General features: G+C 40.1%; 1 protein-coding gene across 3 annotated transcripts in view; it reads left to right on the plus strand.

Annotated features, from left to right (window-relative positions):
• Positions 1-23,519, plus strand: part of LOC126194925 (serine/threonine-protein kinase/endoribonuclease IRE1) — a 151,599-nt gene extending 128,080 nt beyond the window's left edge. Inside the window, exons 12-17 of one of the 3 annotated variants that reach the window (XR_007538527.1) lie at positions 2,602-2,795; positions 2,875-2,993; positions 3,124-3,274; positions 7,266-7,457; positions 21,444-23,419; positions 23,452-23,519. Coding sequence is in view for 1 of the 3 variants with exons in the window: in XM_049933304.1 (XP_049789261.1) it covers positions 2,602-2,795; positions 2,875-2,993; positions 3,124-3,274; positions 7,266-7,457; positions 21,444-22,226 (1,439 nt within the window). In the remaining 2 variants the exon portion in view is untranslated. Of the gene's footprint in view, positions 1-2,601; positions 2,796-2,874; positions 2,994-3,123; positions 3,275-7,265; positions 7,458-21,443 lie in introns of all 3 variants that reach the window. The other 2 variants (XR_007538528.1, XM_049933304.1) reach the window with 2 other exon arrangements.
• Positions 23,520-23,876: the final 357 nt, after the last annotated feature.

A 23,876-nucleotide genomic window follows, 5' to 3' on the forward strand; every position in this document is an offset into this window, starting at 1 on the left:
TTGATAAGGACTGCAGACATATATCTGGAAAAAAACCTACCTAACTTAAGGGGCTCCGGAATGCCCTATACTTGCAATGTTAAAATAACGCTTATAAATTACATCTTTCCTCACAAAGTATTTGAGGTAGGAAGTTGAACTTTTTACAGATTATTTATTGGAATATGGGCTACAACTTAACACAGGGATTTTACAAAATTTTAGTTCAGTTATTAAAGATGATTTTTTTTCAATCGTAATGAAAATTCACAACATTTTTTTTTGCAATTTTTTATTTATATATTCATAAATATACGGTTTTTTGGAAAAAGGCTGTGTTAAATTATGCAGAAGGTACTGTGTAACATTTACTGAAAGTTTGAAACAAATATGTTTGGAAGATCCTTAGAAAACATGTAATTAGTATGAGAAAATAAAAGTTTTGGGAATCGAGCGACAAAGATTGGATTAACTTTTTAGTGCATTCCAGGTCCATAGGATGGATTATCTTCATCCTCTGCAAACTCCTCCTCCAGCTTCCTCTTGTTCCTCCTCCTGTTTACTCTTGCTTGTATTTCTAGACTCTTTACAGTCCTGTCTGCAGCCCGAAGGCGTTCCTTGTCTAAAGCAAGCATCGCTCGTACCATGTTAGAACCTATCTTCATTCCCACATTTCTAAATACCTTGCACCTTACAATGTTGCCATCATTGAAAGTCGCAACAGCATCATACACACCAAAGTGAAGTGTTTCTATTCCAACAAATACAGTCTTGGGGATTCTCGACCATATAACACTATTTACACTTTCATTGGGGTTTTGAGTTTTTCCGTGAATACACTTTTTCAACAGTTCAGGTGCTGCTAAGTCTCTGAAAATAGGTTTTATCACCTCCATTATTGCATGAGGCAGACTATGCTTGTGAGTGTACACTTCACCAGTTAGCAAGTATTTTCTTTCCCACTTTGACTGCTATGGGCAGGTGTACTTGAGAGGTTAGGTTCACTCACTTGGTTATCGTCTTTATTGTTTACAGTAATAACACATACCTTTGGCTTTCCAACATTTCTCCTTTTCTTAAAAGCCTTCAGAGGATTTCTAATAACTTTACTTTTACTCATTATTATACTTCAACAAAACAGAGACTCAAGAAACAGAATTAATTACGGATATTTTCGAGATAACGACAGAGTAAATAAACATGAAACAATCGACAATCACACCAGCGATATATATTGAACCATCACAGGTTAGCCACAACACATACTTTATCTCACATCACTAAAATGTACCTGATGAACACGGTCGTTAATATTAACACCATTTGACAGCAGTTTAACAGCGCCACAGTGGGTCACGCCCATGTAGAACACATTTCAAAAAAAATTTAAAAATAGTTGTAGTCTTCGGAATTGAATAAATTATATATCTATTAAAAGGTAATAGTCTGCAGATTCAGAAAACGCAAAAAGTAAAAATTGAACTTTTCATGATTTTGAGCCTTTCCGGAGCCCCTTAATTTTTTCAACGTGCTAATTAAAACTTTATAACTACCCTCCATAAATTCTGTTGTAACCCTGTAGAGAGAATATGCATAATTAAAGAGCGCACAGCTCCACAGCCAACCTAAAGAGATCGCCGTGCTTCGGCACAGATGGCACAGCGATTGCTGCACCATGTGCAGAAAAGCCTTATACAAGTCGGCGGACTGGGCCCTTGGGCAAACTATGTTTATCTGACAATTGCATTCTCTGCTGTTAGACTGTGGTTTCACTGTCTATTTCATGGTGTTTCCATCTAGTAACAAACAATAAATTTATGTATAATAAACCAGTCATATATGCATGATGATGCTTCGTGGCAACGTACGCAATGTAGGTGCATTGAGCTAGACTGTGTTTACCATCATTATGTTGGCAGAAACAATTGAAAATCAATCATCTTTGCTGAAGGTCGAGTGTACATAAATATATTCGATAGCAGCTAAAAGAGTGAACTGTTTCTGCTACTTATATTACATCTCATTGAATTTTTAAGTCATGTAAAATGCTGCTTACTGATAGCAGAGATTATGTTTCCATGCCTCTATAACTGAACAATTAATAGTTGATCAATGTTTTCAGTTTTGTTGTTACTGTTGTTGTGCAACAGAAAACCTAAAATATTGAATAAATCAAAAATTCTGTGTTGAACCTGTTACTTAGTATTTTGTTTGTTGGATCCTACCCCCAGATTTTTTCACTGAAATTAATTTAGAAAAAAAATCTTGCAACAGAAGGTTAGTGTATTCTGTGGATAAGTGTGTTTGTACTGATTCCTGCCTCATGCAGTGTCTTGGTGTATCCTTTCATGTGGAAGCGGAATAAAAGATGTTTGGTGGGAATTCTGATACTACGATTAAGGACATGTAAGGTATGATTATCTTCCTGTATAACTTCAGTGAATTGAATGATAAGAAAGAGGTATGACATGAAAAAAGATACCATCTGTTGTGTCCCTAACCATTATGCAATGTGTGTTAATGTGAATTGTAGTAGCATTGGTCAGAGTAAACTGTTATGCTTGCTCGCTATTGTTTATATGACTAATAAGATCAAAAACAATAATATTTTGTGAATTTCAGTTCACCGTGACATAAAACCGCACAATGTCTTGCTTTCAATGCCAGATGGGAAAGGGGAGGTCAGAGCAATGATATCAGATTTTGGTTTATGTAAGAAACTGAAGATTGGGCGCACATCTTTCTCTAGACAGTCTGGTGTAACAGGCACAGAAGGATGGATAGCACCAGAAATGATGAATGGATGTGTTCGTGCGGTAAGAACAAAACGAAGGGACAACTTTGTTCATAGTGATTGTTCTTGTAAATATCCTTATTTGATGCTTTATTTTTCAGACTTGCGCAGTTGATATATTTTCTATGGGGTGTGTTTTTTATTATGTTTTGACTGATGGCAAACATCCATTTGGGGATGAATTGAGGAGACAGTCCAATATTGTTACTGGAGAATATAGGTATGACCATATCCATTTGACATAACTTTTAAATTTTTTCTTTGTGATCTAGTCTGACAGTTGCCCCCATACTTAGTCATGTTCAGGGAAGATTTTTTGCACAACTCACTTCTTGTATGTGAAATTGCAGACTGGCAGACTTGGAAGGAGAAATCAATGCTCTGCAGCACAATCTTATATCAGCAATGATAACAGCAGATCCTGGTAGCAGGCCATCAGCAGTTGCTGTTAGGAACCATCCTGTATTCTGGAATGGTGCTCGAATATTGGCTTTCTTTCAGGTAAAAGAATCTACACTCTCTCTCTCTCTCTCTCTCTCTCTCACACACACACACACACACACACACACACACACACACACACACACACACCTTATACTGCCTTATGTCCTCATTCTCCAGCTCCCTTCACTATTTTCCTTTGCTTCTCTGTTTCTTCAAGTGTGCACACTTCCATTTATTTTGGACACAAAAAGTTTTGTGTATGAAGAACATTTACATAACTGCTCCTTTCTTTAACATGGTTACAACCCACAATGTGCCTCAGTAACAAAAAGGAGGAAAATTGAAAATTTCAATTTAGCTCAGTATTCTAATAAAAAAGGAAATCCTTCTTGAGCTGAATACAAAATGGATTTAGTTGCACCAATACTAAAACCTACAGATGTCCATTCTCTATGTGGAGATTGGATTCCCCATTGTCTGTTAGTTATCTATACGTTATAATTGACCTTGTAGCACGCTGAATCCCACTTCACGTTTTTAATACTGTAGAGAATCTGAGATAAATTTCAAATCTTGGGAAGGATACTTTTCTAATGTCCTCCCCATACTCAGCATGTACCATACATGTCCAAAAACTATTGTGGTACTGCTCTCCCTTTTTGCATAATGGAATGGTGTAGAACTTACATGATCTCCCATATGATTTAAATCTCGGAGACCACAAACTGTCTTAACTTGTTTCAGTCTTTTGTTCTATTTAGTTAGTTAAACATTCCATAGATATGTCACACAGCATTTTGTCATGAAGTAGAATGACAGCTTACGTATCTTTATCAATACATTTTTATATGTGGAACATTGTATGCGTTACAGTGAGGAAAAAGATTGCAACTAGCCACACTGTTTTTGAGACAATAATTTAATTTTCCTTAACTAGTTTCAGGCGTAGGCCCTATATAATATTGTTGAACTTGTAAGTAATTCCATATTTTATGGACTATGAGATGCTACGGACTATAAGATGCACCTTAATTTTTAAGCAATATTTTATAAAAAAACATCATTTTCACCATTTTTATTATTAATTTGCAAAGACAGACCAAAAAAAATTCTTAGTTTATAAAACCAAACCGACTTTAAAATTCCTGAAAATCATCATCTGAACTTTCTTCTTCTTCTTCTTCTTCTTCTTCTTCTTCTTCCTCTTCTTCATCGTGGTTTGTCCTCTTCATATATAAGATGGTCTTCACTGCCACCGAGAGTGTTACTTATGCTGCACTTCTTGAAAGATTTAACAATAATGTCTTCTCTCACCCTAGACTATGACTGTTTTACCCACTGACCACTTATTTGGTTGTAGATCATTTTAAAGTGCCCTTTGGTGTGAATTCTTGTTGGCTTTCGACCATCTATTTGTTCCATTCCTCTCTCATTTACACTTTAAATGGTTCATTTATCGAGACATCAAGAGTTCGCAGTTGTGACGTAAGTCCTCCTGGAATAACAGGAACCTCTGTATTTCCCTGTCTCAGTTTCTTTTTCCTCTTTCACAGAATTTTTCAAGTGACTGATAAACTGATCTAGTACAAGAAGAGAACTCTTCTTCAATAAAGTGCATTTCCTTCTCTCTCACACTCTGTTAATCCATAATTTCATAACAGACTCGTCCATCCAACCCTTGTAATACAAGAACAACAGTCTGGTGGCATTTCAGAAGCTTTTGGCATTGTTTTGCACTTCAAAATGATCATTGGATTAAGTTGAGTATCATCAGCACAGCATGAAAGGAAAACAGTGTAATGCATTTTTTCACGTCCACTTGTTTTTATAGTTGCAATTTTAGCAACTTTAATGGCAAGAGTTTTGTTACTCAGCTAATCAAATGTCAGAGGAGTCTTGTCCATATTCATTATTTGCCTTAATTTTTGGTTCAGTGTTGAATATAAAGCAATGGAAAGATAATATTTTCTCTTCATACTCTTGTGGCATTTTCTGTGAAATTTTGGTTTCATTGCACATGCTAAGTCCATGATGCTTCATAAACTTGTTTCACCAACCAACTCCACCCTTAAAGTCATCAAGTTTCACTGTGTCTATATTAAATTCCAGTGCCATTTTGATAGTGTTCTCGGATCCATTTCAGTACATCATCTTCTAGTTTTGACCATTTTGCATTCGGTCCTCAGCACATTTAGTGTTCCTCATTTTTTTCAGTTTTTCTTTAATACCCCTCTAGCCGCAAATATTTTTTCTGTTGGTGGAGGATCATAATGCATCTCAGCTGCTGTGTTTCCATGTCCTTCTGCATATCCTATTACTTTCAATTTATAACCACATCATATGAATACTTTTGATTTTTTACCATTACAAAACTAGATACTATCAAAAATATTGTTCTGTTACCAATATCACAATCGTTTTCAATTAAAGTTCACTGACACCATAGACTGCAATGACGCATCGTCTAGACAGTGTTCTGAGTTTGTGACGGTGGAGTGGGAAGAAGACAGTGTTAGCAAGCTTATGAATCCTGGAACTCATGTTTGTCACATCAGTGCACTGCTGCTGCCAGTTGAATCCAGTGTTGATAGATAGAGATAGTTTTCCCAAGGCTTCAAATATATGGCCATTTTTAAAACTGGCGGGAATTTTAAATCAAACACTGGACATTTGTATAGTAACTTTGAGTGCAAGATGCATCTGAATTTTGGAGGCCATTTTCAAAGCAAAAAGTGTGTCTTTTAGTCTTTAAAATGCAGTACTTCTTACTGATAGTTCGATCTTGTGGCGGGAACTCGTGGTGCACTATGCCATTAAAGTGAAGAACACAGTGCTCATAACTTTCACATTTGATCACAGATGTCGAGTTATTTTTTGGTCTTGGCGATTCAAAATGCTTCCTCTGGGACAATTTACCTTTAGTTTTGACATCCTACTCTAAAATTCAGGTTTTGTCACCTGTTACAATACATGTTAGTTGTCCTTCATTGTTGCTGACTTTGTCTAACTACAAGTGTGCAACTGGCATTCATCACTGTTTTTGTTCAAAGTTCAGCAATTTTGGATTTTGTTTAGTGCCCAAATCATCTGGAAAAAATTTCATGGTGTGATCCAGTTGACAATACAACGCCATCATAGACTTCTCTAATTGTGATTCAGCAATTGTCCACAACCATTTCTTTCAATTTTTCCTTAATTTCATTGGCTGATGATTTGTTGGGGTGCCAAAAGCACTATTATCTTCAACAACTTCATGACATTTTTCAAAAATGCTTATACCACTTGTAAACTCTTCTTTTATTCATAGCAGACTTTCTAAAAGCAATATTTAACATTTATGAAATTGTGCTGCATTTCTGTTCTTATATATCAAAGTTTTATTTGAATTCTTTCATCCTCTTTTGTAAAAAATAAGTAACCAAAACACATGGAACCTCTCTGACAGCTGACAACAGATTAAACCTCCGTTACATGTAATGCTGGACAGATATTTTTCAGACATGTTTACCAACACAAGAACAAAAATCGCATGAATCGATCTAACACAACATTTGAAATTACAGAATGCCCAGTACTTTTTAAACAGACTTTGGGGCATCTAATTCACAGATGATGCCATTAAGTTTGCCTTCATAATATATACTGTATCACAATGTACTTCACGCCAACATGGTGTGGCCTTGCTGTTGAGACACAGGAGCAAACCGCATTGGAAGGACCACTTATTGGAATTGAGAAATAATAAGAATGATGAGAACAACTGCCTTGCTATAACAACTTATTTCCTTTCCGGTTTTTTAAGCATTCTCTTTTTTTAGATATTTTTTTTAAAATTTGATGTTGTTTTTGTTAATTTTAAGTAATATTTATGTATTACACAACTTATTTCAAACGTTATACCTTTTTAGGAATTGGCTTGATAAATTTCACTGCATTAACTGTGCTTTACTCTTTTTAAGGAAGTTCATTGATGAAGTATGTGATTAAAGCTGGTCTGTGGCACGTCTAGGCTTGTTGTTTTAGTGCAATTTTCTTAAACTGGTTTCAGGATGTAAGTGATCATGTAGAGAAAGATGATTATTCAAGTCCTGTCTTGCGTGCCTTGGAGCACTGCAGCTTGAGTGTTGTGCGCTCAGACTGGCGAGCACACATCAGTGAGGACGTTGCTCAGGATCTGCGGAAATTCCGAAGCTACACTGGGAGTAGTGTCCGGGATTTGCTTCGTGCATTACGAAACAAGGTATGTTTGAGTATCACAGTGATGTAATTTTTGTGCCCCTGGTCATAGCCTTACAAAGTCTGTATTGTCACCGTGACATGTTTGTCTTTAACCTCTTCACTTCCTGCGTGCCAGTACCTTGCCTACCTTCTGCAAGGTGCCATTGCGCACTGCAAAAAGTTTCAGTGCTCTGTGTCCTCAGTTAAACGTAATAGAAATATCAGAGGGAACACATGCTGGTGCCCTGGAACTAAAGAGGTTAATTCCGTGTTCTAAGTGCCAGATCGCTCTACTAGGCAAAAATTAGTTATTTGTTCTTTTTCAGTGCATAAGCCCCATGTTGCAGGACATGTTAATTTAAAGTTGAAATTGCTACTCGTTTTATTTAAAAAGCCAATATTGCACAACATTCTCTTATTATTTAAATTTTGCGTGATAGAGCATTTATCACCCATGCAAAGTAAGAGCCAGTCTACTTCTAACGCAAATTAATTTAGAGGCCTTAACAGTATTCTTTTTCCTTGACCCTTTGCTGTCTTATTGTTATACTATCAATGGCAAATTAATTGTACCATCAAAGTGTAGTGTTTTTAGTTGCAGAAAATAATATTTCACACAAAATATTGCTACTTATATTTCTATAAAATATGATACATTTCAAAACCTTCAGTGGGATAAAACAGTTCCCATCCCACCTCTGCCTAGCAAAATGGCATCAATTTATCACTGCATACTGCTCACTATTTCACCTTTTTGTTGGGGTAAGTAGCAGTGAAGAACTGTATTTGAAGTGTGAACACTAGCAGGCTTGTTATTTTGCCACTTTGCCTACACTCAGCATATCATTAGTAATTTCACTCTAATTACTATGGCATGTGAATCTGATGTGTTGGCAGAAGAGCCAACACCGTGTTGCTAGAGGAGGCCGAAATGCACGCGTTTAAGCTCACGCAGACTGGTGTGAGGTCTGGAACAATTAAAGGAGTTGAGTCTAATAAATAAAGTACGAAGCTCTTGGAATACTTAACTTTAATCCATAATTGGAGAACATCGCTCTTGATGATACATTAATTACAATCTCAATATAAACTGGTAATGGCGCCTTGCTAGGTCGTAGCAAATGACGTAGCTGAAGGCTATGCTAACTATCGTCTCGGCAAATGAGAGCGTAGTTTGTCAGTATAGCATCGCTAGCAAAGTCATCTGTACAACTGGGGCGAGTGCTAGGACGTCTCTCTCGACCTGCCGTGTGGCGGCGCTCGGTCTGCAATCACTGACAGTGGCGACACGCGGGTCCGACGTATACTAATGGACCGCGGCCGATTTAAAGGCTACCACCTAGCAAGTGTGGTGTCTGGCGGTGACACCACATTCCTCCCCCGCAAATCGGCGTACGGCTGTGTTATAAGGCTTCCGCCCGCCGTGGGGAGGACCCCATGTTGACGTATGCGACGAGGTGGGGAGCCTAACAACAGGCGAGGCTGTGCCACCCGCACCCTGCCATTCGGTCCGAGGGGAGCTAGGAAACGCCTGAAAACCTAGTCCAGGGTGCACGCCAACATGCGGTGTATGCGCCCGTAGAGAGACAGGAGGGGCCGAAGGGTCGACCTCCATCGGGCCGGGGCACCCGACGGGCGAAGACGACATCTGGTCCGGAGCGGGCAAGAGTTCCATGTCGGAGGACAGCTGGTCACGTGAAGCGAACGGCTGTGCGGGACCCAGGGAGGCACCCGGCGGTTGCAGCGACGCGTCCACTGCGGGCGTCGCCGGCGGGAGAACAGGCGGCGGCGGCGCGTCGCCATGGGGCAAAATGGAAGGCAGCGTCGGTAACACCTGGGGATGAGGCGAGCCAGTAGATGGGTCCCCAGGGCGCTGACCGGATGGCACCGTCGCTGAAAGCAGACAGGGAGCGGCAGAACCCGTGCAACGACAGAGACGCAGCTGATTGGGATGCCGGCGCACTTCACCATAGGCCCCCAAAACCAGATACATAACGCGGCCGAGGCAGCGAAGAATGCGCCCTGCAAGCCAACACTGTGAACCGCGATAGTTGCGATAGTATACAGCGTCGTCTGGAGCTAAAGCAGGTGGCTGCGGATGTAGCAAAGACATCAAGGTTCAATGAGGACGACCGTGGAGCAACTCAGCCGGCGAGCGACCATCTCGAGGCTGAGAGCGATACGAGGACAAAAAGAGCAACAACGCGTCCTCCCGAGAATGCGACTCTTTCAACTTCAACATCTGTGACTTGAAAGTCCGGACCAATCGTTCAGCGGCACAGTTTGACTGAGGCGAAAACGGCGCAGACATCAGATGTTGAATACCATTGGCCTTGCAGAATGACTGAAATTCTGCGGACATGAATTGTGGGCCATTGTCGGAAACAATAGTCTGTGGAAGACCTTCTAAGCAAAAGATAGCAGATAACTCTTGGATGGTGGCAGATGACGTCGTGGAAGACATCCGGCCAACAAAAGGAAAATTACTGAATGAATCTACCACAACCAACCATCGAGCATTCCAGAATGGACCAGCAAAATCGATGTGTAAGCGTTGCCAAGGGGTAGTGGATTTCGGCCATGCAAAGAATTTCCGCGGTGGTGCAGATTGTTGGTCGGCACACGCCATGCAAGAAGAGCATATATGCGTAATCGCAGCATCGATTCCGAACCAAGTACAGTGCTGACGAGCAAGTTGTTTCGTTCTCACTATACCCCAATGTCCTTGGTGGAGAAGCCGTAAGACAGAGGACTGAAACAAATGTGGGACCATGGCCCTGGACTGATCATTATCAGAACGCAACAGCAAAACACCACGTCGTACAAAAAGTCTCTCCTTGCGAGCAAAAAATCGGCGAACCAACAGATCCTCGATCCGTGACTTTGACACGGGCCATTGCGTAGCAACAAAACGCAGAACGGTAGCAAGGACAGGGTCAGCAGCTGTGGCTGTAGCTACACGACAAAAATCAATCGGAAACGATTCGACCACATCATCAGTTTCCGCATCAATGAACATGCAAGCAAGTTCGGAAGAATCGAATGCTCTATCCTCAGCAACAGGCAAACGGGACAACGCATCGGCGTTTCCGTGCTTAGCAGTGGACCGATACAAGATATCGTAGCGGTACTGCGAGAGGAAAATAGACCAGCGAATGAATTTCTGCGCTGTACGTGGAGGTACAGGCTTGTTCGGATGAAAAAGCGATGTCAAAGGTTTGTGGTCGGTGATGATGGTAAAGTGACGACCATACAAGAAATCATGAAACTTTGTAACACCAAATACGAGAGCCAAAGCTTCTTTCTCGATCTGTGAATAATTTCTTTGCGCAGACGAGAGCAATTTGGACGCAAAGGCAATAGGGCGATCGTGTGAACCATCTTTGTACGCAAGCACAGCACCGATCCCGAAATCCGATGCATCTACCATCAACAAAAGGGGTTTCTGGGGATCGAATGGCGTAAGGCAAGTATTGGAAAGCAACGCCGATTTCAACTGGCGAAAGGCGCGTTCGCATTCCGTCATCCAGACGAGCGGAACACCTTTACGGCGTAAGCGATGAAGCGGAGCTGAAATGGAAGAGGCGTGGCGCACATATTTATGGTAGTAATTTATTTTTCCCATCACACTCTGTAGCTGCTTCAAATTCTGTGGCGAAGGCAAGTCTTGTATGGCACGGAGGTGCTCGGGACTGGGATGTATGCCTTGGGCATTGATTACATGTCCCAGATAGGGTAAGTCACGAGCAAAAAACACACATTTGTCCTTCTGCAAGCGAAGACCATTTTGTCGCAACACCTGAAATAATGTTCTGAGATTGGCTAAATGTTCTTCTTCCGTCTTTCCGGAGATCACGATATCGTCCAGATAGTTTGCTGCAGTAGGGACCGACGCACAAACAGTTTGTAGATATTGCTGAAACAATGCAGGGGCGGATGCACACCCAAACGGCAGTCGTTTGAAGTGATACAAACCAAGATGCGTGTTAACCACCAAAACGCATCTGCTAGGTCCAACTTCGAAAAATATTTACCCGGGCACAGTTTGTCAAAAAGATCTTCCGGGCGGGGTAAAGGAAAAAGTTGCAATCACTAGTTGTGGATTAACTGTAGCTTTGAAGTCCACACAAAGTCTCAATTTTCCAGAAGGTTTTGGCAAAATTGCTAATGGTGATGCCCAGAGAGAAGCCTGCACACGTTCAATTACACCTTGTGATTCCAAATCGTGTAATGTTCTTGCGACCTCATCACGCAATGCATGGGGAACATTGCGCACTCTGAAAAATTTCGGTTGCGCGTTTACTTTCAGTTCCAAATGTGCTTTATAGGTCTTAGCGCAACCAAGGCCCGGTGCAAAAATGTCTGCAAACTCTTCACATAGACGAGAAACACTGGCTGAAGGCACAGTCTGGTTCACTGATAGGACCTGATTGACTATAGACAAGTTAAACAACTGAAATAAATCCAAACCAAACAAGTTCACAGCAGAAGAAGAACGAAGGACGTAAAATGACACAAGTTTTGTTTGTCCCTTGTATGTTGCAAGAAGGCTGCACTGTCCTAATACAGGGATTGCTTGTCTGGAGTAACTACTGAGCTTAACATTTGCGGCATGCAACGGAGGTGTGCCCAGTTGTTTGTACGTGTCTTTATTGATCAATGAAACTGCAGCTCCGGTATCGAGCTGGAATGGTACCACTGTGCCGTGAATGTCCAAATCTACAAAAAGTTTATTGTCCTGCTGACGACAAGAGCGACTGTCTCGTGCAACGTGAACCGAGACTGGTACAGAATCACTTGCGACTTGACGGGATTTCCGTCGATGTCGACGCACACCATTTGTTGGACGAACACAGTCACTGTTAGAAAAAGTGGCACTGGGCGGAGTGGAATGAACTACATGAATTTCCATGGGCGAAGGTTCACAAGCCTGAGTATTTGTGGTTCGATTCCGATTCCGGCGCGAAGCAAAGGGCTTGGAACGGTTGTGAGTGTCCAATCTGAGCTTTTTCTGGCAAACACTCTGAACATGTCCTTTTTCATTACAGAAAAAGCAAATAGCTTGGCGTGACGGGCAATTCTTACGCGAATGTCTAGTAGCACACTGCGGGCATGACTTTAGCACTGCATTTGCTTGCTTGCGCGGCACACGTAGCGGAGAGCTTGGCGGCAGCTGTGCGGACGGGCGCGAGGGCAATTTACTGTTCCGTGCAGCTCGCCCGGCGGGCCGGTTAACGTGACACATGGCTGGCGAAGTTTCAAATGATTCCTGAGCAAAGTCAAGTGTGTCCTGCCTATCCAATATGTCCATCACTTGTTGAAGGGAGAGATTGACTAGTTTCAAAATCTGTTCCCTTATACGAACATCAGAAACGTTCTGTGCAATTGCATCACGCACCATAGTATCTGAATAATGGAGTCCACATTCACACTCAAAAGCACAATCCCTAGTAAGGCCTTGCAAAGTGGCAACCCACTCCCGATTAGTTTGACCGGCCGTACGTTTTGTACGAAAGAACGTATACCTTTTGGCAACTACATTGACTGAGTCTTTGAAATATGCATCTAAGGCCGACAAAATTTCGTCGTAGGACAGAGTTGCTACGTCGCATCGGGGAAACAATTTCACTATCACACGGTAGGTGGACACTCCTACACAAGAAAGCAAAAAAGGCTGCCGCTCAATACCTTGAATTCTGTAGGCGGCGAGATGGAATCCAAATTGGCGTGACCACTCCGTCCAGCTTTCCAGTGCCGCATCAAAAGGACGAAAAGGTTGTGCAACTACATGTTGTGGCTGCGGGAGCGGTGGAGCGGCGGCTGCCGCATCGTTTTGCATTGCACGTTGACCCTGGACGAGCTGTCCAAGGGCATCCAATAAGGCCTGTGTCTGCTGATTCTGTAAGCGATAAAATTCGGACAGTACATCTGGAGATTGTGGCGAAGCCATGACACAAGTAAATTAGTGCAGTATAAAGAAGAAGACCGTTTTTACACTCGTCGCCATATGATGTGTTGGCAGAAGAGCCAACACCGTGTTGCTAGAGGAGGCCGAAATGCACGCGTTTAAGCTCACGCAGACTGGCGTGAGGTCTGGAACAATTAAAGGAGTTGAGTCTAATAAATAAAGTACGAAGCTCTTGGAATACTTAACTTTAATCCATAATTGGAGAACATCGCTCTTGATGATACATTAATTACAATCTCAATATAAACTGGTAATGGCGCCTTGCTAGGTCGTAGCAAATGACGTAGCTGAAGGCTGTGCTAACTATCGTCTCGGCAAATGAGAGCGTAGGTTGTCAGTATAGCATCGCTAGCAAAGTCGTCTGTACAACTGGGGCGAGTGCTAGGACGTCTCTCTCGACCTGCCATGTGGCGGCGCTCGGTCTGCAATCACTGACAGTGGCGACACGCGGGTCCGAAGTATACTAATGGACTGCGGCCGATTTAAAGGCTACCACCTAGCAAGTGTGGTGTCTGGCGGTGACACCACAGAATCTAAGTCACCTATCATTCTTGTTATCTAGTACCAAGTGACATTAAATATCTAAGGGATTCATGAGCAGCTACTTTTGCAGGTGTCTAAACTTCAGATAGTATACTGAACTGTTTTGTTCTAATTAAAATCTAGCACTTATAGCCATTGTTAACCAAGCAAAGGTTTTATCCCTTACCAAGAGTAGAACACAGCACTGGTTGTCATTACTGATTAGGCGTAAGGAGACATGTAAAATCACATTTTTGGCTAGTATCAGTTAGCAAGAGTCGGTTTGAAATTACTTGTTGAAATTGTTGTGCTGGACTGGGACTCATATCCAGCAACTACTCTCCCTATTAACTAACCATGAAAAATGTTAAATATGGTTTCATTCACAAGTAACAAAGTGTGCGTCTGTTTAAACTTGAAAAGAAATGGCGTAAAGTTTTGTGTTGGACAGAGAGTCAAACCCAGCATCTAATCAGTTTCTTAACTAAGCACAGCTAAGTACTAATGTGCTCCCTTTTTGAAGCAGAACTACCTTTGCAGTTAGTTCTAATCTCGCTGGAGACCTAGATACCTTTTCAGCTTTACACTTATTCTCTTACCGAGCTACAAGTTGCCAGAGTGAAAAACAGGAGGAAATATTAAATTCTCCAGCTTAAGTCTTCTCGCATCCTCGGTTTAGTACCCATTAGATCTAAAACTGAAAAAATAAAGAAATTGAGACATTACACCCTGTTTTAAAACTTGCGTTTCTCTGATTACACCTACATCATTTTTAGTTTTTTGCGACCACACAATTTGATTGATTTGTGTGTGGCATTGAGTGATTTGTTATATGTATATAGTAGTTCTGTAATGTTACTTGGGTATTACACAGAACACACAGAACTGCATAGACCTTTTTGAGGTCAAAAGTGTGTACTATCTTACTAATTCGTGATGATGTGGACTTGCTTATGTTATGGACACTTTATGTTCAGTTACGACAATCTTTCATTATAAGAGTATGATCAGTTGTTACTGATTTGTATCAGTATAGTGCATATTTTATAGCATTGTTCATTAGTTTAGTGTAGAAAGCATATAAAAATAAGAGAGATATTAATATTAATATTTTGTGGTCTTGTGGTAAATGACTCCCGGCATAAACCCCCTTAATTGCAATATTTTTGTTAAGCTTGACCATTATTTTCTTTTTATGACCTTAATGTATGGTGATTCAATCCCTGTCTGGACATGCTGTTTTATATTTTCCATGATTTTCTAAAATTGGTTAAGGCAAATGCTGAGACCTTTCCTTGGAAAGGGCACAACCAATTTCCTTATCCATTCTTCCCAATCTTCTGCTTGGTTTCGAATGACCCTATCGTCAGTGAGATGTCGAACCCTAATCATCCTTTCTTTCTTCCCATTATTGCACACTGAATGCAAGTCTTTAGTATGGAGTCTGTGCTCACATTTCATCACATTTTCTATTTATCAGGCACCCTATCATGGACCTTATTGATAAACCACAAAAACCCATTGTTTTTGTGAATTTAGTTTCTTTTCAGAACAATACTAATTGAAATGAGAAATATATTTTCCAACATAATTTCCTCTGTTGCACTCACCCTACGTGTGACATCCACTACCTTCACTCCTCCATCAGATCCAAGGAGAACAAAATTTTGCAAATGGTAAGACATTTTTCCATTTTGTGCTGCATTTCCAAATACATAAACATCACACCTTGTAACCTTCAAGTAAGCAACATTCAGTAAGTCACCCCGAGAACAGTCACAGTGAACCGTGTGGCAGTATCCCAAACAAAATCTCCATGAACTTTTGCAACAAGCTAGTTTTACCAGGTAAATTTTTCCTGCAGTGGTAGATTACATACTCCAATATTCCTCACATGATATGCTGCTTAAGCGATGGTCACAACGCTATTGCTATGCAATTATATCATACAGAAAGTAGTTTAAAAAATAAAGAAAGGAGTGGGCTCTATATATTGGCTTTTTGTTTACACTGTGTAATATTTATCACAAGACCATGAGCATACATAATGAGGTATATTGAATGGAATGACCTTCTCAGTGCCAACCAGCATGGATTTCGAAAACATTGGGCATGTGAAACCTAACTCACACTTTTCTCACATGACATACTGAAACATTTGGATCAAGGCAGTCAGGTTGATGCAGTATTTCTTGATTTCCGAAAAGTATTTGATGCAGTACCACACCTATGCTTGTAAAAAGTACAGTCATCGAGTATCAAGTGAAATTTGCGACTGGATTGAGGACTTTTTGGTAGAGAGGATGCAGCATGTTATCTTCGATGGAGAGTTATCATCAGCTGTAGAAATAACTTCAGGTGTGCTCCAGGGAAGAGTGTTGGGACCCTTGCTGTACATGTTGTATATTAATAACCTTGCAGACAATTTTAATAGTAACGTCAGACTTTTTGCAAATGATGTGGTTACCTACAATGAAGTACTATCCGAAAGAAGCTGCATAAATATTTGGTCAGATCTTGATAATATTTAAAATTGGTGCAAAGATTCACAACTTACTTTAAATGTTCAGAAATATAAAATTGTACACTTCACATAATGAAAATACACAGTATTCTATGACTGTAATGTCAGTGAGTCACTGTTAGAATGAGACAACTCTTACAAATACCTGGGTGTTACACTTTGAAGGGATATGAAATGAAATGATAACATACACTCTGTCATGGGTAAAGCAGGTGTTGGACTTTGGTTTATTGGTAGAATACTGGGAACGTGCAGTCAGTGTACAAAGGAGATTGCTTACAAATCACTCATGCAACCAGCTCTAAAATATTGCTCAAGTGTGTGGGCCATGTACCATATAGATCTATCACGGGATATTGAACATATACTGAGAAAGGCAGCACAAATGGTCACAGATTTGTTTGATCTGTGGGAGAGTGTCACAGAGATACTGAAAGAACAGAACTGGAAGATTCTTGAAGATAGACATAAACCATCCCAAAAAAGTCCATTAACAAAGTTTCGAGAACCAGCTTTGAAGGAAGACTCTATGAATATACTACAATCCCCTATGTATCGCTCACATAGAGATTGTGAGGATAAGATTAGAATAATTACTGTACCCACAGTGAGATTCAAACAGTCATTCTTCCTGCGCTCCATTCATGAAAGGAAGTGGAAGGAATCCTAATAGCTGGTACAATGGGATGTATTCTCTGCCATGCACATCACAGTGGTTTTGCAGAATATAAATGTGGATGTAGATGTAAAAAACATTTCTTCAGGCCAGCTCATGTCAGAACTAACACTTCCTTCAGGAACTTCCACATCCTACAATTTTACCACTTTGTGCAGATGGCTATTATATGATATTATTTGATTGATTACAAAATCAAAACAAAAGACCGAATTGGTTAGCTGTGGGCAAATGGAAATGAGGTTGAAAAAAAGAAATGAATGTATCGGACAAGGCATAATCCACCTCCAGGGAGCAAAAATTCTCATTTAATGTGGTGCCTCCTCCATTAGGACAAAAACATGACATAGCCATATGTGGAATTTAGTGCTCTGCGGGGCGGATGGTAGCTTGGTATGCCTAATGTCTAGCTTCAGTTCCCACTTCAGGCAACTACTTTTAAGGGACACGGAACAGATTCTCTTCATCTCTGGTAACACTGAGTGAAGAACATAATGTTGGACCATGCTTCCAAATCTGCATTAAACATGATGTCCCTTCACAACTGACTAGAATAGAGTCATTTAAGTTGGGCCATGACAGAGACGAAACTCGCAACAAGTAGGAAGTCTGTCATCGGTAAGCTTCCTTACAGTAGAAATTTTATGTTATTTAATGAGCCAGTCTTCATTAGTGTCACAGGGCACACATTTTATTTGAACTTGAGATGTCAAAAATATTAGTGCCACCTGGATAGCCACATGTGTTTTAAGTGCCACTTCCCAGTTGGGAAGGTACTCCAGTGACAGATGAATCCAACCGTTACATTATTGACGAGGATCGGTGTGCCAGCCAATCTGGTTGTGGCTTTTAGGTCATTTCCCACATCACACTGGATGAAAGGTATCCAAGTCCCTCCACAGTTACACCATTCGCAAGCATTTCAGGATCTTTCACTCTCATTCACATGATTAATACTGCGTGCTGACAGTCGGGGTACACATATTCCATCCCAAGGGATAACGGAGTGGTACCAAGAAGGGCCACCCTGTAAATTAACTGCGCCAAATCTGTTTCTAACCATATTGACCCTGTGCCAATGCAGGACAAACGCGCAAGAAAAAGGACGAGGAGGAGGAGGAGGCGAAGATTATTGCTGGACTGGGATAAAAACTTGGATCTCCCCTTTCATGGTATTTGACCCCTTCAGGACAATAAAGTTCCATCGTTTTTTTCTGTCTTCAATATTCCAGAGTCCTCAAGGTCTCCATGACGGTCTCTGGGTTTGCATCCTCATCTGTTATGAATATTTTCGTTATGTCATTTCAAGCTCAGGCATGCAAACGCCTGACTATGGTTAAAAATTGAGTTTTATTTTTAACGTCTCTTCTTGTGTTGTCATAAATAATGATAGGAACCAGTTTCAATTCCCAGTCAGACACAGAACTTTTTGTTACATTATTTCTTTTTCAAACATGATACACACATATTGCTACTGGTGAAAGAAACTGATAGTTAACATATATTCATGACTAGAAAATAACAGCAGCAAGCTCAAATTTCAGTGGGGCAAAAGGTTTTTGTCTCATTATTTCGTGTTCTCACATCTCGCTACTGATAAAAATGTTCGATATCTAACATGTGCCATTGCTTAGTTAATAATCTGATTATGTGTTGAATTCAAATCCTTGACCAATGCAAAATTTTACATCACATCATTTCAAGTTTCAAATTGCAAATGAAACCATATTTAATGTGTTTCATGGTCAGTTAACATGGACAGTAGTTACTGGATAGGAGTCAGTCCAAAACAAAAAATTTTGTTGTGTCATTTCAAGTTGAAATTTGCTAACTGATACTGGCCAAAAATTACATATTTCACATCTCTTTATGCCTAGTCAGCAATGATGATCGGTAGTGTGTGGATACTAATTTTTCCATGTAAATGAAACATATATTCGTCATTGAAAACTAAGCATAAAGGGAAGTTGTTATCTTCTCTCTACATGCACATAACGAATTCACAAAACTGTATGCATTGGTTTATCAACATCAAGGACTTGCAGCAGTTGAATCCTGTGAGGTCTGAAAAACAAACATCCTTGTGAAACGTGCTAGACAGACACACTAGTAATGGCTAACTCTTGTCTGGCACAACAAGTAGGTTGCTGTGAACCATATGCAAAACTCTACTTCTTGACCAAGCACAGTGTGGTGACCTGTGAACTTCCCCATAAAAAACTACGTTGAGCTGTAGAAGGTGCAGTGCCAGTCTCGCAGTAAAAATCATGCAGCACAGTTTTAACTGAACTGACCCGCTGAAACAGAGAACTGCTGACACAAAGAACAAATAACATCTTTTGGTATTGCGCCATTGTTGTCTTGACTCGATCCGCTAGGGTAGCCGAGCGGTCTGAGGCACCTTGTCATGGTCCGCGCGGCTGCCCCTATCGGAGGTTCGAGTCCTCCCTCGGGCATGGGTGTGTGTGTGTATTGTCCTTAGTGTAGGTTAGTTTAAGTTAGATTAAGTAGTGTGTAAGCCTAGGGACTGATGACCTCAGCAGTTTGGTCCCATAGAACTTATCACAAATTTCCATTCTCTTGACTCGAAACTTGGACAACAAATGTGCGAGCGTGAGTCAGCTAGCTGCAGCAGAGAGGTCCCTCTTGATGTCCACATGAACTTCACAGCCTGCTCCAAGGTATAAAAAAGAAAAAGAAACTAAAATAAAATGCAAGTTTCTGTCTTCAGTTGTGTAGGAATTTAGTTTTGTGCTGTCAGATGAGTCTTTTTAAAACACCTTGTACTGTTTCTCCATCATTTCATCAGTTATATACTGCTATAGCAGCCAACATAATGATAAATTCTGTCCACAGTGCCATTTTGTTTTTCCATGTGTGTTGTGACTACTGTTAGTTTCTCAGATTTTACAGTCACTGCACAGTCTGTGCTCCACCTGTCATATGTCAGCATCATAGCACATGCTCTGTGTCATGCACCTATCTCTCTTTCTAGTATCATTACTTTGTGGTCTTTCAGGAAGACATATACATTATTATTTACATTTGAGAAGACTCACCACCGCTTGACCTCCTATAAAATTGTTAACTTTGAAGGTCTCATATTTTTTTTCCAGTTTTACCTATTATTCACATTGGAAAAATTTCTCAATTTCACAGTCACTATAGTGTGCGCAACATAGTGTCACTGTTGCCTCTGCAGTTACAGCAGAATAGTAATTTGTTGATGTTAGAACTTCAGCACTGGAGAAACTATGGTGAAAGAATGGCCTTAAGGTGGGACCCCAACAGTGAGTCATTCGTGGGAGAAAACAAAACTGTTAACTCTGAAAGTTTTCAGAGAAAATGGTGTGTGTGTGTGGGGGGGGGGGGGGGGGGGGCTTTCACAGGACTACAGCTGATACATTATAAAGTCCCACATTGAAGGGCTGTTGGCAAGAATGAGTTCAAATGTTGAAAGGTTATCAGTTGACTTTTTCTGCTACAGAACTTCTGCGTGTAACCTCGTGCTGCTATCTCCTCCAGCCTCATTAGTGGTAAGATCTCTGACAACTGAAGAGCCACATTTAAAACATACTAATTGATACATAATCTCTAGTGAGTTTTTGTGTATATGTGGTAACTAATATTCTTTTAATAAGAATTGGTGAAAGTGGCTAGAGATGCTGTATAGAAAACAATACTGCATTGCCATATACACCCCGTATCAATATAGCTGTGACCTTTATATTTGCTTTACGATGTGAATAAGTACAAGTATGGCAGAAAACTGGTTTAAGAATCTCTGAGAATCTTATAAGTTGCCTGTTCCTTTATTCAAACAGTGGGAAATCCAAGATGGAATATAATGTGTAATGTGTGTGTGGTCTAAGCAGCCAGAGGCTGTGGTCGTGTGTGTGTGTGTGTGTGTGTGTGTGTGTGTGTGTGTGTGTGTGTCTACTTCCAACAAAAGGTCTTGTTGCCCGAAAGGTCACTTTCTGACAGTGTTTTCTTTGTGCCTATCTGTGACTCAGCATCTCCACTATATGGTGAGTAGCAGCTATTGTTCCTTTATTCATTTTGTGTAAACAGATGTGTGAATGAAATAAGCTGGCCAATACATAATTTATCCTATGCACCGTATATTATTTTAAATTTATGTTAATCTCTTTAGATTCATTTCGCTCCCACCTTCTGTGAGAAATCTCATAAGCAGCTTATAGTGTATCTGTAATACAGATTTTAGTTGGTGATCTTGTGGAAGCATTGTAAATAAATTTATGATTAACATGCACTGTTCTGTCAGATATTTCTATTAATCTTATTTTCCTTTGTGCAGAAAAACCATTACCGTGAGCTGTCGTCAGAGGTACAGAAAAGTTTGGGTGCAATACCTGACAAATTTGTCAGTTACTGGACACATCGTTTTCCTTTGCTTTTGTTGCATACATGGCTGGCAATGCAGTGTGTGAAGTCTGAACCTATATTTTGCCAGTACTACCAACAAGATTATACATTCTGCAATAGCTTGACCATGGATTCTACAGGAACTGTAGAACCTAATACACTGAGGAATATTAACCTCTCAGATGAGAGCCGCTCAGCAGCTGTACTAAATGGGGGATCTCATATTATATCTAATGTTGACCCATTCAATCTTAAAAGAAAGGTTTACCCTAATTTGCAAACACCTAAAAAGAAACAAGAAAACGGTAGATTCTTGCGTAAAATTGAAAGCCGTTCACCATCATCCATGGATTATAATTGGAGACAGAATTCTAATGCAGTAGCAGACTCCACAAAGGCTCTTTTCAATAATGTAGGCAGTGAAATGAATTCCAGTGCATTTTTGGACAGCCAGTGTGGAAAAAAAGCTGATAGTGAGGGTTTTGGAGAGAACACTTTAGATCAAGCAGAAACTGTGGTCATTTCCAAACATACTAAAAATAGACTAGTGACGAATCTTCAGACAGATTCAGAGACAAGTGATTTTAGTGATGTACAGAACAGAAGACATGATAAGCCAGATTTAAGTGGTGTGCGAGTGAAGAGCAAAAAGAAGCATAAACCTGTAGAAGTGCCGCTTGTATGGACACTCTCCCTGTCATCACCTGATACTTAGGGATGCTATTTTTTGTTTTGCAATAGTGAAAATTTCCATACTTGTGTTTATATCCACTTGAATATTTCATGTGCTCTTTATTTCTTCACACACATTATTTGTGTTAATACTGTTATATGACCAGAACTGCAATACATGCAGTGTTGTACGACCAGACCTGCAGGACTTGCAGTGACATTTGCTTTGATAAGGGGAGAAAATATGCACCTTACATGTCATTTTACTGTTTTGTTGTAATTATGACTTTGAATGATGCGGGTGTATGGCATTTTCTCGTAAGACACCTTAATTTAGCCTTTATGAGCTGCAGTTATTGTCTAGAATTATTATTATATGATTCTGATTCTTCAAACATTGTACTCAAAAAGTGAGAGAGTTGGTCTTCAGTTTTTCATATAGGTCAGTTCACCAGAACTGTAAGCTAACCACTCTGCAGGTTTTTGGTGAATTTGGGTGTTAACTCAGTTCCTGTTCTAACTTGTTTGTTAAAAAAAGTGCACAAATTTAATGTTAATTTTTTTGTTGAAAAGTCTAAGTTTGTTTCTTTATTTTTCATGTTAAGGCAGTATTTGCTGTACATGTTTCACTACAAAACAGGCACAAATGAGCCACAAAAAGTATTTAAATGCTTAATCAATGTTGTCATTGTTGCCATTGAATTAAATGAGTCACATTTTTACACATATTTACTGTAGTGAGAGTTCATTATAGATCCATTTAGTTATTGCAGAGGAGGATGGCAGACTAACTTCATCGTTTTATTAAATAAGACTGTGACAGTGATGGGTACATCTCTGGTTCTTAGCTGGATACGCAAGGAATTGTATATTCATTAATGTGCTTGGAATGCTCTTTCCTGTTCACTTTTTGTCTCTTCTTTTCACATGACTGATTAAGTTGTAATTATTTGTGTAGTGTTCCATGACATCATTCCATTCTCAGTGTCTGTAACAACAAAACTTTATTTTGATCTCTTATGTTAGGAAAGATACCATATTCAAAGAACTTTTAGTTTGCTATTCATTTTCTGAGGTGGAGAAGAGCACAATGAAATGTAATAAGTAACTTTGGAAATGGGTAGTGCAGTGTTCCTCCTCCCCATAATCAAATTTTTGGTGTACTTTTATGTAGATCCCTTTGCAGATACAGTACTGTGTGTGTGTGTGTGTGTGTGTGTGTGTGTGTGTGTGTGTGTGTGTGTGTGTGTGTGTGTGTAGGTAGGTAGGTAGGTAGGTGGGGGCACACCCGTATGCTTGATTCCTCTCCCTCCCTCCCTCCCTCCCCCCCCCTCCCCCTCCCCACTCCTTCTCTCTTTGTCTCTCTCTTCCTCCATTCCCCATGAATGGAAACTGCTGTTCCTCCTGAAGCTACTGACTGCCAAGTTTCCAGTAAATACTTACTGCAGACATTATTTTCTTAATGCTGATATTAGCTTGAAACTTTTTACCTTTTTTTATTAACACATATCTGAGAATACTAGGTCCTTTCAAGTTGCAGCGCAAAATTTTATACGATAACTTATGCATGTCAGTGCTTTAAACAGAGAAAGAATTTTAAAAACATTTGTACAGAAATGTAAACTATTTTTTTATTTGCTACACAGACATTTAGGTGAAAACAATTGCAGATATAAACAGTGTGTCACAGGTA

The sequence above is a fragment of the Schistocerca nitens genome, chromosome 7, assembly GCF_023898315.1.
Source record: "Schistocerca nitens isolate TAMUIC-IGC-003100 chromosome 7, iqSchNite1.1, whole genome shotgun sequence".
Lineage (NCBI taxonomy): Eukaryota > Metazoa > Arthropoda > Insecta > Orthoptera > Acrididae > Schistocerca > Schistocerca nitens.